Below are 16637 nucleotides of genomic sequence, written 5' to 3'. Positions count from 1 at the left end.
AGCTGATGGGCTTTGCATTTGGATTGGACAGAGGTACAGAGGAAGAAGAGTTAAGGGTGCCCCTAAGTGCTTTGGCCTGAGGTCCTGCACCGGATGCGATGGTGTATTTTGTGCCATGCAGAGAATGTTAAAATCCCATTCAGGTCTGACTTGGAACATTTGCAAACAGGGCTGCACACCCTCTAAGCAAGTACATCATATTAATGTATTCCTTCCCAAAATAACCCCCAGCCTGACAGTGTCCCGGTGAGGACGGAAACCTTACTCGCAAATAATTTGCAAAGCTGACTCACTGGGGTTCAGAGACGTGGATTTTAACGACCGTGTTTCCATTTTTTCCCCGGGGATGAACATGGCAACAAAAACAAGGGAGACCAGGGACACGCCATTTCTGAGCACAGAACTCCAGGGACCCCTGAGAACCCCGCCTGGGACAGCGCACGCATTGTTCTGAGCTTTCCCGTATTGCAGAATGTTCGTGGGCAACCCAGAAGATTATCAGCTCTTGGCAAAAGGGGCCAAACACGAGGAAGAGTGATAAGGTGATGAGGAGAGTGGAGAGCACGTCACTGGAGAAATGGTCAAAGGGACTCGGCATCCTGAGCCTAGACACGAGGAGGCTCAGGAGAAATGTGAGAGCTTCTGCTGTGTCATGCTTTAACTCAATCACACACGACCAAGTGGTGGAAGATACAGGGAATTTAGAAAGTACTTCTGTAAGGGATTAGTGAACTGGGGGACCTCTGGAGATACGGCTTCCATCACCACCCACCCTTCCAACAATTCCTTAAGTCTAGCTTGGCCTATAAACCGAGATCGTACCTTGTTTCCACCAATCATCACCTTCCTCATGTCTGTCCATTCCTGCTTACTCAGCCTGAATTCCATGGTCCATCATTTTAAATTTTTTTTTTTTCAACGTTTATTTATTTTTGGGACAGTGAGAGACAGAGCATGAATGGGGGAGGGGCAGAGAGAGGGAGACACAGAATCGGAAACAGGCTCCAGGCTCTGAGCCATCAGCCCAGAGCCCGACGCGGGGCTCGAACTCACGGACTGCGAGATCGTGACCTGGCTGAAGTCGGACGCTTAACCGACTGCGCCACCCAGGCGCCCCAATGGTCCATCATTTTAAATAGCCATCACATCCTCAACTCCTTGACCCACTGACCCACCTGCCTTCATCATATGTGCCTGGCAAACCCCAACCCTGGTTAGATCCTGACCTGCCTCACACGTGCACCACAGAGCTCAGCTTGGCTGGAGAAAAACCCGAACTACATTGACTGGTGTCACTTGAAATTCATGACCACCAATCTCAAGCGGGCTTTGGGGCCTCCAGGCAACCATTCTATAGTTCCCCGGTTTGTTCAATGTCCTGCTCTCCTCGAGGACTATTTCATACGACTTCTCTGTCTTCAAATCCCCTTATCCTCTTTCTCAGCTGATGACCTTGCTTTCTACTCCACTGAGAAAGCAGAAGCAATCTGGAGAGGAATTCACGTGTTCCCTCCACAGGCACCGACCTCCCTGCTTCTGTGCCCACACACTGTCTTCCCTCATCTTCCTGAGGACATACTGTCGTGCTCCCACCTGAGGCCAATCCCTCCAATCACCGACCAGTTCCCCACCCCGCTCCTACCTGCACAAGAATGTTGCTTCAGCAAGTTTCATCTCTGGCCCCTGCCCACCAGTTTTCCCCTCTCTGCTGGAACATCTCATTACCATGCTGTTAAAAGGAAAACTACACCCAGGTACACCCATCTACACTCATTGTCTCGAGTTATTCTTCTCTCTTAAGCCCCTTCCAGTAGCTGTCTCCCCCACTGTGCCCTTGAAACAGCTCCTGTCAGGTAACCAGAGATCTCCACATTGCTAAATCCACCAGCTCTCGGGCCTTGACTCCGTTTGAACACAGGTGATCACCACTTCCCTCCTTCACTTGTTTTCCAGCTCTGAGTGGTGGGTCTGCTCCTACCTCACTGGCTGATCCTTACCATCTTCCCAACCCTCTCAAGACTAGGGGGCTCCCGGCCTCAGCCCTTGAGCCTATTTCTTTGGCCTCTATACACTTCCCAGGTGATCTCGTCTTGTGTCCTGGCTTCAAGTTTCACCTATGTACTGATGACATCTAGACTTACATCCAAGCTCTGAGCTCTCCTCCGAGTGCTAGACCCATATATCCAACTGCCTGCTTCACCTCTTCACGAGGGAGTCTTACAGACAATTCAAGGTTAACGTACCCAAAACCGAATTCGTAACATTGGCCTCCTTCCTCCCCAAATCCTCTTCCTGGGGCGCCTGGGTGGCTCAGTCAGTTAAGCGTCCGACTTTGGCTCACGTCATGATCTCACCATTCGTGAGCTCAAGCCCCGCTTCAGGCTCTGTGCTGACAGCTCAGACCCTGGAGCCTGCTTCAGATTCTGTGTCTCCCTCTCTCTCTCTGCCCCCCCCCCCCGAAAGGAAATAAACATTAAAAAAAAAAACCCACCCTATTCTTCCCAAAGACTTCCTACCTCAGAAAAAACAACAACGTAAACAAAAACAAAAAACCCACAACAACACCACACCACAGTCCTTGCTGTTGCTCAGGCCAGAAAACGTTAGCATTATTTTTTATTTCTGTCCCTCACCCACCCACATTACGATACATCTCTAAGGCCTGTTTTTTCTACTTCTAAAATATGTCCCAAACTCCTAAAACCGCCACTACCTCTCACCGTGTCTTGTCACAAACCTGGTGCAAACCAGATCACCTCACCCTATCAGCGCAAGATGCTGTAACGTCCCCAGATCCACTGATAACAGAAGGCCTTTCAGGCTGCAAATCGGGCCAGTTCTTACAACACACCAGTAACTTCCCACCTTAGAGAAAAGCCCAAGTCCCAACCCTGCCCCACAAGGCCCTCTGGATCCACGCTCAGTGACCTCTCTCTAGCTTCATTTTCTACTCACTGACGTGGCCCCGGCCACCCTGACATCCTGTCTTATCTTCCAAGAAGCCAAGCCCAGTCGTCCCTCAGGGCCTTTACAGCTGCTGTTCCCTCTGCCAGAGAGCTGTCTCTGTCCGCTTTGTTCACCCCTAAGTGCCTGGCACACAGCAGGTGCTCCAGAAATATTTGTTGGGAAAATAAACGCACGAGTGAATGGAAGTACACAAGCGGGAGAAAAACGGCCACTTTGGGAAGTTACGGTAGAAAAACCTTCAAGCATCAGGCATTCCTCCATCGATCCCTCCATCTGTCCAACAAGCTTGCTTGCCTAGTGTGCACAAGCTTCTGTGCCAGGTGCTGGCGCTCACGTGTACGTGTGGTTCTTGCATCAAGGAGCTTCAAGGAGCTTCCCCGCAAGGAACTCCCCTCAGGGAAGAGACAGAAATGTCAGTAAGTGGTTACAGCACAAAATGCTAAGTGATGTAAGAGAGGGAAACAGAAGGTCTGACGTGGGCCCAGGGGAGGCCACTGTTTGGTTCTAATAGATGTGTGGTGGGCAGTGTGGGGCAGGAGTGACAACTTGTTGACTTTCAACCATAATTTCCAGCTCATGCATCTGTAATACAACAAACAGATCGTGCAGAAACAGCTTGTACCAAAGCTGCTGCGTGTTTGGGGTTGGCAGACTCTCTGAGACGTTGGAACTCTGCCTTCCTGAAGTCTACCTCCGCCACGCCCAGTCTCTCTTCCCACCTTCTGGCACAAACCCCAAGACAGCTTCCTTCTCCCAGAATCCTCGGCACCCTCACGGTGCTAGGCAAGGCTCCAAGGCTGGCAGAATGGGGGTGGGGGATCAGGAGTCCCAGCAGGTACCCCTCTGTCCCTCAGCTCTCTCCTCCATCACCCACTTTGTACATGTGGCTGCTCAAGCAAGGCTCCTGGTTGGCTCTTCTCCAGAAGGGCCACCCAAGAAGATAACCCCCTCCCCCAGAGCAGCCTGCAGCCAATAGCTGGAGAGTGGTGGGAAGAGAATGCGGCCCCCCTGCCCAGATGGGATCCCTCCGGGGTAGGATTCATGCCCCAGATCCCTGCGGGCCAGCTGAGACCAGAGTGGACCTGAGAGCATGGCCTTGCTTGGCTCTCTTCCCCTTTTCTCTCTTCTGCTTGCATCGCCGTCAAGGGAACTCCTGAAGAGCCTTCCCTCAACAAAACGTATGTATCCCAAGCTCCCTCATAGGCTCTGCTTCTGGGGAACTCACCTTCCTAAGGCAATTCCAGCCTGAAAGAGGAGGTCAGCGACCAGTGTAAGCGTTCTCCTATGCACTGAACTATGTTCCAATTCCTCAGCTGAAGCCCCAACCCCCAAGGTGACTACATTTGGAGACAGGGCATTCAAAGAGGAGATTATGGTTAAATGAGGTTGTAAGGGCAGGGCCCTCATCCAACGGGAACAGACAGGAAGAAAAGACACCAGGCCTGCTCTCCCATAAGGACAAAGGCCGTGTGAGGACACAGTGAGAAGAAAGCCACCTATAAGCCAAGGAGAATGGACTCAGGAGCAACCCTCCCCTGCCATCCCCTGCCATCTTGATCTTGGACTTCCGGCCTCCCCAGTTGTGAGAGGAGAGATTTCTATTGTTCAAGCCTAGTAAAGGTTTGCCATGTGCCTTGCAGGCTCCTTCAGCAGGCACCTAGAGAGCTTACGTTCCTTCCAACTTTTAGAAAATAAACACAGATTTCAAAATATTGAAGTAGAAAAAGAAAAGAAAAATAGCACTTTTGAGAACCTGCTATTTGCCTGGCATGACGTACTACTCGTTCAATACCCATCCTTCTGGGGCACCTGGGTGGCTCGGTCAGCTGAGCGTCTGACTCTGACTTGATTTCAGCTCAGGTCATGATCCCAGGGCTGTGGGATCGAGCCCTGCATTGGACTCTGCACTGAGCATAGAGCCTAAGATTCTCTTTCTCCCTCTGTCCCTCTCCCATTGGCGCGTACGTGCTCTCTCAAATAAAAAATAAAATAAAAAAACACCCATCCTCCTTCTTCTGGTGCGATTTCCTCCAAGAAACATTCCTGCCTGCACTCTGTGTCCCATCCCCACCCCACTGTGGCTCCAGGAACGGGCACACGATACAGTACCTTTAAAGTGCACTAATCACCAGGATTTTGCACATTGGGCTCTATTAACACTTGCGGCCACAGCCACAACATTCTTTGTGGTGGGGGCTGTCGTGGGCATTGTAGCACGTTTCACAGCCTCTTTGGCCCCTACTAGATGCTAGCAGCACCCCTTAGCAGTGACAACCAGGAACGCCTCCAGATACTGTCATTAAACGTCCCCTGCTGGGGCAAAATTGCCCCTGGTCAAGAAGCCCCAAGGGTATGCGACCTCACACAAGTAAATGAGACTCAGGCCTGGGACTTGGCTCGAACTACCGGAAGGAGAAGTGTGCTCTGGGGATGCCAAGCGGGAACAGGGTCACCCTGAGCTGCTGGGGGCATCTTGCCCCCACACAGGGAGAGGCAGCCTGCGCATGAAGCCAACACAGAGTAAGGCAGAGCTGAGAGACAGAGAAGACAGACAGGTGTATTCGGCTGAGTTACATTCCAGTTATGTCAGCCAATTAGCTCCCTCTGGCCCTAAGCCAGTTTGGTTTGAGTCCCCGTCACAGGCATGAGTGACAGGACCCATTTTGTAAACAGGCTCTCCTGCAACCCTCAGAGCTGCCCCCTCAGGTGAGCGTGCTTATCCGAGCTCCACAGATTTCAAACTGCCTCCTCTTGTCCCTCCACTACCCATCCACCCCCCCACCGTGCTTCCAACCATCACAATGTCGTGCACGATGCATTGTTCCCAGCCAGGCAGCAGGCTCGGGCCATGCCGTTTGCTGCTGGTGCCCAAGTGCCAAAACAGTGCTTGGCACCCAGTAGGTGTTCAAAAGTATTTGCTGCATGGCTGGATGTGGTTACATGGCTTGCTCAAGAACGGGCCTAAGGATCCGATTTCAAAGCCCGTGTGAGTTTCCCTATGGTTTTTTGCATATTTGCTCTGCTCTGCTCTGGAGGGAAAAACTAGATCCAATGATATGTGTAAGGAGGCCAATTTCAGTGCAACTAGAACATAATCACGGCCAGTTCTGTTGAGTAATGGGGTGACACGTCTCAAGAAGAGCTCATGAGGATGGGGACAGGGACAACAGGGATGCTGGCCAACGTAGGATGGGTGCTGACTCCGTGTCAACCACGGACAGGAACACTCTCATTTCATTTTCACAACCCTCCAACAGGCCACTGCCTTATCTTCATCTTGTCACCAACTAAGCAAAGCTTGGAGAATTTGAGTAACTCATACGTGGCCCCACGAGCCAGGAGCATCACGGGTCCTCTAGCTGGCATCCATGCACCAACATGGTCACCGTCCTGTCTCATGAGGGAAGGAGGGTTCTGTCACTAGAGCCATGTAAGAAGAGGAGGGATGACCCCAAATGAGGGGAGGGAGTCAACCAGAATTCTCCAAGCCAGAGGCTCAAGGAGACAAGGAACCTGCTCCCCTGAGACTAGACAATGGGGGTGCCTCATCTCCACAGACCACTCCTGGCCCCTCGTGCTCCCCCGTCCTCATCCCTCTCCCAAACCACAGTCGAGTTCGTCATGGCCTAGCGAGGGTCAGCCCCCTGCTGGACCTGCTGGTGACCAGACCTGCCTGACTCTGAGGACCCTCAACTCCACCCAAATTCCCCCCATAGTCATGTGTGTGAGCCCTCTCATCAGACCCCACCCCAGCCTTGCACATTAAGTCAGCCTCTTCTTTCTCCCCAGCGGCCTCCCAGAGATAATTAATGGAGCATCAAGAAAAGGTTTCAACAGACACCATGTGATGGGAAAAGCACAGGCTCCAGTCTGAGTTTCGGATCAACCTCATTCTTTGTCACCTCGGGCGAGCCACGAGGCCTCTCAGGGCCTCGGATTCATGGCTTGTGGACCAGGGACAACAATACGGAGCTGTGGACGTAAACGAGGTTGGTAGGTCGAGCACGGGTACGTAGCAGGAGGTGAAGAAGCGGGGTAGATTCTCGGTGTTTGCTCCTTGTCCTCCCTACAGAGTTCCATGCAAGCTGAGGCTTCATCCCGGCTCAACCTTTCTTCCCACAATGATGGAAAAGGGAACCAGCAGCTGCCCGGGGCACACGGCCCAACACCTTTTGATGGAATCTCTCTCCGGCCTAAAACCCTTCCTTCTCTTAGAAAAGGAGTATCTGTCAAACGTGTCTCTTTTCCATTCCTTCTGCTTTTTTTTTTTTTTGCACCACGCCATCAAGAGCTGCAAAGCCACTTCCACTGCCTGCATTGTACGTGTGGGAGAGGTGTTGGCTGAGAGGTGAGGTGGCAAAGTCCCACGTGACACACTGGCAAGTTGGGGAGTCAGGACTTGTGGGGCCACAGCACCCTGACCCCGGCAACAGTGTGGACTTCCCTGTACCGTCTGCCTGGGTTCAGAGCCTTCTTATGGGGCAGCCTTGGGGTGTCAGTGCCGTGGCCAGATAAAAGGCAGGTATATGACATAGGCCACAAATCCTGGGGCCGGGGCTGACTCCATCTAACTAGAATAGACAAGAGGGCTGGCGTTAGAAACTGGCTTGGCCCAGGGGCTTAGCAACAGTGCCTCATGGACCCTGGCCATTGATGCCAATCCGGGGGCCAGCCAGTCATTGACCTGTGGTCAAATAGTCATGGACTTACAGAGCCACTGCCAGCATGCCCCTACTCAGATCTGCTCGGCATGATGGAAGGATCATGACGTGGCGGAGCTGGTTCCTACCTGAGCTCGAGCTCTGTGTAAGCTCTCAATCCATCCCCCATCCAAGACCCCAGAGAGTGGAGAAATGGAATGAGGGTGCATGTGGGAGCGCCTGGAACATTGGGGGACCACAGAAAATGGCAGCCCTCACTCCACTCTGCCGTCGCCGTACTTCTCTGGAGTACGGAGTTCCCATTCGTTACCACCTGGAAGTGGCCTTGGGCACAAGGAAAGTGTCAGCACCTCCCCTGCCTCACCGGATACCACAGACTTTCCTGAGCGCCACATGCGTGTTTTCAGGATGGCTTCCTGCCCCAGCCTTGTGAAAGTCGGCTCCGAAATAGCATCAGTTCTAACTTACTCCTTGGAGCGGATGTGAGGCCAAGTGTAAAGGAGTGGGGGGGGGGGGCACCTTTTTAAGTAGGGTTTCTAGAGCCCTGAGGAGTGGAAAGATTTTCTGGGTCCTTTCCAATTCAGGTCAATGCAACATGGAGATGTGTTGAGCACTTACTATGTATGGGTAAGTATATGGGTGTCCGGATAATGAGGAGAAGGATGGTAAGTAAGTAATACGGTAAATAATAATAGCTTCTACTTACGGAGTCGCTGCTAATGTGCTATTCTGCCTCCATTCGTTTTCTCTAGTCCCTGTAACATTTCCTGCGTCTTACAGAGGAGAAAATTGAGGTTCAAATACATCAAATGACTTGGCCAAAGGCACTAGAAAGTGGAACACTCGTGAGTCAAGTTCAGACATGAATGCTGCAGATTCTACTTCTGCACTAACACCTCCGTATCTCCCGAGAAGTTACAAGCGAAGATACAGAGAAAACACTTGGGGAGGTTTCTTGATAAATCAATCTGATCTCAGAGAACTCTTCACAGGACAGAAATGAGCGAGGCACGAAGCTCAGGAGGTAAAGTGGATCTGACCCGAGAGGGCCCAGATGGGAAATCTCAACATGAACTGCTTGACACGTACCATCCTGTATTTGTAACATGAAAGATTTGAAATAACCTAAATGTCTATCCATAGGAGACTGGCTTAATAAGTTATCATTCAGACCCATAAGAAAACACTGTCTGAGCTCCCACGTTTTGAAAAGCAGATCTATATGGACATACGTGGAAGAGTCTCTAAGGCACTCTAAGGCTCTTCTCCACTTGCTCCGGCGGCCAGATCCATTTCCTCCCTTCCTGTCCTGCTCTGAGCCCTGGGACCCGGTCCTCCTGGACTGCCCCCAAAAGGCTCCTGGTGTTTCTGGCTTCTACTTGGGTTTGACCAATGAGAGGCACTGACAGTGGGCTGGAGGGTGCGAGGAGAGAGAAGCCAGGGTATTTCCCCCCTACTCCCTCCCCGTTTGGACAATACAGTCGGACGCAGCCCAGTCCACACAGCCCTCCACAACTCGGCCCGTTGTCCGTGGCTTCGCTTCTCCTTGGCCTCAGGTGCCCTATTTCCTCCCCTTCCTCTCCTGGCATTAAAATCTCTCCAGCTGGACTGTCTGAGCAGAGTTCTGTTGCCTTCTGGGATCCTGACTTTGATACATATTGTGAACATTACAGAGGGGATCCCCAAGCAGAGACGTCCCACTAACCTCCCAAGAACCTTTCCGATCAGCTTCACCAGTAACGTCCCCACGAGTCCACCAATGGCGAATATGGACACCGTCACAGACCAGAGCAGGGTCAGAGTGTCTTGGTCTATTGGATGTCCGTGCCTTCTTTCCCACGATTCATTGTAGAAGGACTTGATGTACTGAAAACAAACAACGAAACGTGTTATTCCATTCTGCTGCTCGTTACAAACGAACACAGTTTTTACAGAGCATTTTGTGCATGCGAGGCACTTTGCTAAGTTCTGTTTGAGCTTTATTTCATTGAACCTTTCCAACAAATTGTGTGGAGGGGCCCTACTTTTAACCTCGTTTGGCAGATAGGGACACTGAAGCTCAGAGAGACAAAGTGACTTGCTCAGTTAAGTGGCAAACCTGAAAGCCAAACTCAGATCTGCCCCCAAACCTAGGGTAACTGATTATACCTGGGTTTCTCCCACTTTGGTGCACAGCAGAACCAACTGGGAAGTGTGTTAACAACACACATATCTGAGATAAGAGGAAATCTTTGCCTTTGGGGTAGACGAAGATACAGGATGCAAAAAAAAACACCACCAAAGAAAAACAAAATGCTCATTTGGGTTTCGTCTAAATTAAAGTGTTTTATTCTTCAAAGGATACTTCGAAAAAAAAATGAAAAGGCAAGCCACAGGCTGAGATAACATATTTGTAACACATAAACTATAAAGGACTTATATCCACAACACACAGAGAACTCTAACAAGTCAATATGACAAACAACCCAATTAATTGAGCAAAAGACTTGAACTGACTCAGAGAAGATTCAAATGACCAGTAAGTTAATCACATGATGCTCAATGTCATTAGTCAACAGGCAAATGCAAATTAAAACCCCAACAAGACACTAATTTGCATTCTCTAGATCCCCATCATTGTCTTTTGTGATTTGGGGGGTTTCAGATGGTGACGGGGTGATTCTGATGTGCACCAAAGACTGGGGTCATGGCACTAAGCTCCTCAAGGAGTTCCATCCCCAAGATGTTCATAGCTATCCACTGACACCAGATACCAGAGCCAGCATACGTCACTGCAGAATAAACACAGGTTCGTGACACACAGACCACAGCGTGAGTCCCAGCACAACAAAGTACTAATGATTTAAGCCAGCTGGACCTTGGCTCCCTCATCTACAAAATGGGAATGATGACACTGATGTCTCAGGGCTGTCGGGAGGGTCACGCAAGAGTTTGGAGCAGTGCCCAGGGCTTGGGCAAAGCTCACACAATCCCCAGGAAGCTCAACTCTACCAGGTCTGGTAAAACCAAGTAGTGATTAGCAGTAGGCTCTCATGCACTGCGTTGAGATTAGACTACCATCTTGGAAAATAGTTTGGCATCATCTAGCAAAGTTGAAGATGCCCCTAACCTACAACCCAGCAAATCCATTTCTAGAAGCTTCCTCCAAAAAACTCTTTCCCACCTGCCCGAGGACATATCTACCCAAATGTCCACATAGCATTGCTTATAATAGCCCCACAACGGGAAACAACCAATGCCCACCAGCAGAATGGATAAACAAATCGTGGAAGAATCATCATATGAAACCCCACGGCCACAAACACGAACCAACTACAGCGACGTGCAAACACATACAGTTAAACCTCACAAAATACAATACTGAACAAAATAAGCCAGAAACAAAACAGTACGTACAGTATGACACCATGTTTCTATCCAAAAATATACAAAATATAAACGTTTTGGGGGGAATTACATATAGATTATAAAATACAAAGGAAAACAAAGAAATAATTGTTGCAAATGTCAGGTCAGTGGTCGCTCCTGGGGGCGGGGTGGAGAGATGATCTGGGAGGGGCATCTGGCAGGATCTTCTATTCTTAATCTTATTCTTAGCTGGGTGCTAGGTTTATAATCATCCTCTAAACTCTGTGTGTGTATGTGTGTGTGTGTGTGCAATGCATACGTGTGCATCTTATATACTTTTTAAGCAGAATGCATTCCACCAATCTAAAACTTTTTTTTTCAAGGTGGTAAAGTATTCCAGGCAGAGGGAAAAGCCAGGAGGGCATGGCAGAAGAAAGTCCATAGAACTGAAAAGAGGCCAGTGGGGGTGGAATGGGATGAGGAAGGGAAGGAAGGGCTGCCTGGAATTGGAGGGGCAGGAAAGGGCAGGTCATACGGGATCTTAGAGGTCATGGTAATCAGTTTGCTTGTTGCCTGGACTTTGTGTGTGTGTGTGTGTGTGTGTGTGTGTGTGTGTGTGTGTGTGTGTGTATGTGTTGGCCCGAGTGGAATGGGAAGCTATTGGAGGGTTTTAAGTGAGGGGAGGACATGGAGTGGTTTATATTTTCAGCGGACTGCTCTGCTTCAGAGTCGCGAGGGACCTGAGGAAGCTAGGGAGGAAGCTGGCCCTGTGTTGAGAGGCACAGCAACAGTCCCAAGATCTCAGTGGCCTGGACCCAGCAGTGAAGGTGGAGAGACGGGGGTGGATCTGAGATATGTTTTGAGAGTAGGATGGACAAGACCAACTGGGGACTGGCCCCAGATCCTGGGAGGGAGGGTTCTAGACACGCCTAAGAGGAACGGAGAAGACTGCAAGGTTTCTGGCCTAGGCAAATGGGCTGATGGCAGGAGATGAGGGAAGCATCCTATCCCTATGTGATATCTATTCTCTTCCCATGTGTATCTACACTCTTCCCGGTGTTACTGGTTGAATTGTGACGTGCCCCCCGCCCCCGTTCATAAGTGGAAGCCCTAACCCCCAGGACCTCAGGATGTGAGGTATTTGGAGACAGGGTGTGGTAGGGTCCCCTCCCAAGGAAAGAAAAGAAAAAACGCTCAAGGCAACCTGACTGTATGCCCACGTGACAACATCCCTAATGACCTTGTAACACGAGGCCACTTAATCAGACGACATGTTTGTGTATTACCATATATGGGAGACAAGGAAGTAAAAAATGTATAAGAAACTACACCACGTGGTGTTCAGGTCTTCCGTACGAACCCAACGGAGCGGGCCGGCACGAATGAAGTTGCTTCCTGGAAAGAAAAGCTTCGGTGCCCCGACTATCTATCTGAGCGAGAATCCTGCTACAGGGGTCTTTACAGAGGGAATCTGGTTGAAATGAGGTAATTTGGGTGGGCCCGATCCAAAGTAACTGATGTCCTTATCAAAGGGGGAGACATGGACGCAGAGACAAGCGTGGAGGGAGAAGGACAGGCACACGCTGAAGACAGCCGCCTGCAAGCCCAGGAGCCGGCCCTAGAGCAGATCCTTCCCTCACAGGCCCTGGAAGGAACGGGACTCCGCTAGCACCTTGATCTCAGGCCTCTCGCCCGCAGGGCTGTCACAGAATAACCCCTTGCTGGGTAAACCTCAGTTTCCGCCCCCTCCCTGAGAGGCTGCCTGGGGTACTTTGTTTTGGCGGCCCCAGCGGACCGCCACACTGCCTTATCTCCAAAATACTTGTCACCACTTAGACCGCTCAAGCCGATCCGGGCCACCATCCCCTCCCCTCCTGGGGCCACCATCGCAGCCGCCCCGGCGACTCACCAAGGAGCCGCGAGCTGCCCGTGGCTGGACATCAACGCTGACCCCCGGTTACAGTGTACTTGGTGGCCGCCCAGCATCAGGAGCCCCCTTCTCCCCTCAGGGAGCTCCCTCCTCACAGCCCCGGCGGCACACACAGCCCAGACCTCCCCACGCGGCTTTACCACGCCAGGCGCCCGTCGCCCAGCATCCCCTGCAGCTAGCGAGCGCCATGTGACCCGGGCTCAGCCAATCAGAGGCCCGGACTCTGCAGGAGGCGGGGCGCTAAGCGGCGGGGCCAGAATTCCTTTCGCAGCAGTTTAGCGTTTGGGGTTTGGGGGCAGTGGGAGCCTGATGGCCGCGGTGTCCTGTGCCAGCCACGCGGTAGCTCACACTGGTGGCCGCTGGGCGGGGGTGGCATTGGCCAGGCTGCAGAGCTTCGGGGCCGGCTCACCAGCCCTGCCACCAGCCCTGCGAGCTGCTCCCGATTTTGGCAACAACAGTTTTAGCTTCGATCAGACAAAATTATTGTTGCTTGCAACTGCTGAAACTCTCCCAAAACAAGTAAATTATCCCATTTCAGCCTCGCAACAGCCCTGGGAGCAGAAACGCTCATTTACAGACCAGGGAACCCAGAGTTGCCAACTTGGCCAGGTGGCTAACAGGTGGATGGGGGAAGGTTGTGCAAGGCCCGCCTCACGTTGGAGCCCTAAAGGACAAGTGCACTATCCGGGCTCCCAACTTCACAGTCAAGGTGGCAATGTTAAGCAGCCAAGTACAATGGCACATTTATTGATTTAAAAGTATCTGGGGCACCTGAGTGACTCAGTTGAGCATCTGACTTTGGCTCAGGTCATGATCTCATGGTTTGTGAGTTCAAGGGGACATTGGGCTCACTACTGTCAGCACAGAACCCGCTTCAGATCCTCTGTCCCCCTCTCTTTCTGCCCCTCCCCTGCTCACTCTCTCTCAAAAATAAATAAACGTTAAAAAAAAATGTCAATTAAGCCTTTGTTATGGGCTACACACTCTGCCATGCCCCTAAGTACTAGGGTGACAACCAACAAGCACAGAGCATAGTGGGAGAAAGTGTGATAAACTGCTAAGCCAGGGGCTGGACAGGCCTCAGGAAGGCAGAGGTACAGAACTACCCCACCCCACCCCTGCCACCTCCCCAGGGCAACAGCAAGACCCTCAGAGAAACCGGTGTAAGGAGTGAGTACCCAGGACTGCACGGGCACCTCTTGCCACCCAATAAGCAGGACCCTTCCCCTCACCCCACGTAGAAGGTTATTCTTGGATGTGACCTTGGTCCCTAATGCGATCCAGCACTGACACTGATTCAAGCAACTATAGCCACCTTTCCAGGAGCCTTGCTAATGCCCACTCTAGAGACCCTCTTGGGGCGCCTGCGTGGCTCAGTCGGTTGGGCGTCCGACTTCGGCTCAGATCATGATCTCACGGTTTGTGGGTTTGAACCCCCTGTCAGGCTCTGTGCTGACAGCTCAGAACCTGGAGCCTGCTTCAGATTCTGTGTCTCGCTCTCTCTGCCCCTCCCCTGCTTATGCTCTGTCTCTCTCTGTCTCAAAAATAAATAAAACATTAAAAAAAAGTTTTTAGAGAGCCTCTTATCACCATGCCTGCGGCAGCGACCAGTGTCCAAGAATTGATGTGCAGAAACTAGAAGGATGCTGCCGGGGAAGAGATCTCTTCCTTTCTAGGCATTCAGGAGCCTGGTGAGAAAGGGGGCAGCTTTCATATCACTCATTCCTAGGTGTTGCTTTGGGCATCTCTACGGAGATTTTGTATCTCAGTTTGGGAGAGCTGGAGGATGGAAGGAACCTCTGCAGAGGGCTGGAGAAAGCTGAAAGACACAGCAAAGCCTGCGCCCCCCTGCAGAGACGCCTTCCTCAACCGTCCTGAAAGCTGGTTTCCAAGTGATGGCTGTAACGATTTAATGTTTGTCTTCTCCAGGAATGATTTCAGCAGAGGCCTAGATGAAAGGCAGCCTGAAGGCTTATGTGATAGTAGGAGCCAGCCGACGAGGGCTGTTCTGCTAACTCATTACACAAACATTCACTGAGTTTGAGATGTGTGGCCCTGACTTATGTGAACACCGACTGGTACTGCATAGTATAGAGCAGGCGCTTTAATAAGGGTTTGTGTTTTAAATTCAGTTTCTGCTGGGGCGCCTGGGTGGCTCAGTCGGTTGAGCATCTGACTTCAGCTCAGGTCATGATCTCACAGTTTGCGGGTTCGAGCCCCCCGTTGGGCTCTGTGCTGACAGATCACAGCCTGGAACCTGCTTTGAGTTCTTTGTCTCCCTCCCTCTCTGTCCCTCCCCCACTCATGCACTACCTCTCAAAAATAAACATTAAAACAATGTTTAAAATTCAGTTTCTGCTGTGTATCAATCACCATGTAATAATAAAAATAGGTCATAGATGCGACATACCATCCACTGCCCCGAGAACCGGACACGTCTGAACTCATTCCATCGTCTTCACAACCCTATGAGGCAGGTACTGTTTGTAACTTCTCTTTGGGCTGATGAACCTTAGGAACAGAGCCATAGGGGCATTTCCCAAGTCACACCATTGGCATGTGGGAGGGTCGGGACTCAAACCTAGGTAGTTGGACTCCGGAGCTCATCTCTTAACCACTACTGTAATCCAACTCAGTATAGACAACACAAAGGTGATCCTATCAGTACCTCTGTTGCATATTGAAAGACTGGAGTCGGGGAGAAGAAGGGACAGAGAACGAATACTGATTGACTGCTCAGTATGCATGAGACATCTACATACCTCATTTTGTTTAACCCTTGGCAGCCATCCTGTGAAGTTTCATTAAGAGCAGAAAAATGAGTTGAGAAATGCATGGGAAAGCCATAGAAAATCCAGTGGAATGGCAGAGCCCTTCCTCCTCCATGCTCACAGCGTCTAGCCCTCCTCTTCCTGGGCACACCCACACTTCTCGGTGCCTTGCATCTGGATGCGGCCACATGGCTACTTCTCACCACAGGAGCACGAGCAGAAGTGACGTGTATCACCTCGGCCAAGGTATTAAGAGTTTGTGTGCCTTCTCTTCAGGCATTCCCTTTCCTTATTGTCTGATCATTCACAGACAGACCAGAAGAGACATAGACTCTGGTGGAGCCACCATTCCCGGAGCCTGGGAGCTGAAGGAGCCTGGGTCCCCGAATGATTTCATGTAGCAGAGTGTCTCTGCTCACCTGCCCTTTTAAGGTGGCATAAATGAGAAATAAACTTTCACTGTGTTAAGCCACTGAGATTTAGGGGTTCCTTGTCATAGCACCCAAAGACAATGAACCTGACACCAAAGCCCATGCCATCATGATTACTATGCCATGAGTCTTCAAGAAAGAGGGAAGATTTCAGCAAAGTCATAAAGGGTAGGTAGGAGATATGAGCCTTCTGCTAGAGGATTCCTTTTATGTTTTGGGAAACTTGTAAGGCTCCATTTGAAAAGCGTATTCTGCAATAAAATGAGGGTTTAAAAAAAATTTGTAATGTTTATTTAATTTTTGAGGGAGAGAGAGAGACAGAGTGCGAGTGGGGGAGGGGCAGAGAGAGAGGGAGACACAGAATCGAAAGCAGGCTCCAGGCTCCGAGCCGTCAGCACAGAGCCCGACGCAGGGCTCGAACTCACAGACCATGACATCACGACCTGAGCCGAAGTCGGAAGCTCAGCAGACTGAGCCAGCCAGGTGCCTCTATGGGTTTTTTTTTTTTTAATGTGTGTTTTTGAGTGAG

At 50.9% G+C, this 16637-nt stretch overlaps 1 protein-coding gene across 4 annotated transcripts in view; it reads right to left on the bottom strand.

Moving 5' to 3' along the window:
- SLC2A9 (solute carrier family 2 member 9) overlaps positions 1–16637 on the bottom strand; it is a 251137-nt gene that overhangs the window by 173686 nt on the left and 60814 nt on the right. For all 4 annotated transcript variants that reach the window (XM_045474551.1, XM_045474553.1, XM_045474552.1 and 1 more), the window contains one exon: positions 9334–9494. In XM_045474551.1, the coding sequence (XP_045330507.1) occupies positions 9334–9494 (161 nt within the window). The remainder of the gene's footprint in view (positions 1–9333; positions 9495–16637) is intronic.

This window comes from Leopardus geoffroyi, chromosome B1, assembly GCF_018350155.1.
Source record: "Leopardus geoffroyi isolate Oge1 chromosome B1, O.geoffroyi_Oge1_pat1.0, whole genome shotgun sequence".
Lineage (NCBI taxonomy): Eukaryota > Metazoa > Chordata > Mammalia > Carnivora > Felidae > Leopardus > Leopardus geoffroyi.
Note: the sequence above shows the minus strand (reverse complement) of the source record. Positions and strands in the feature narration are given on the sequence as shown.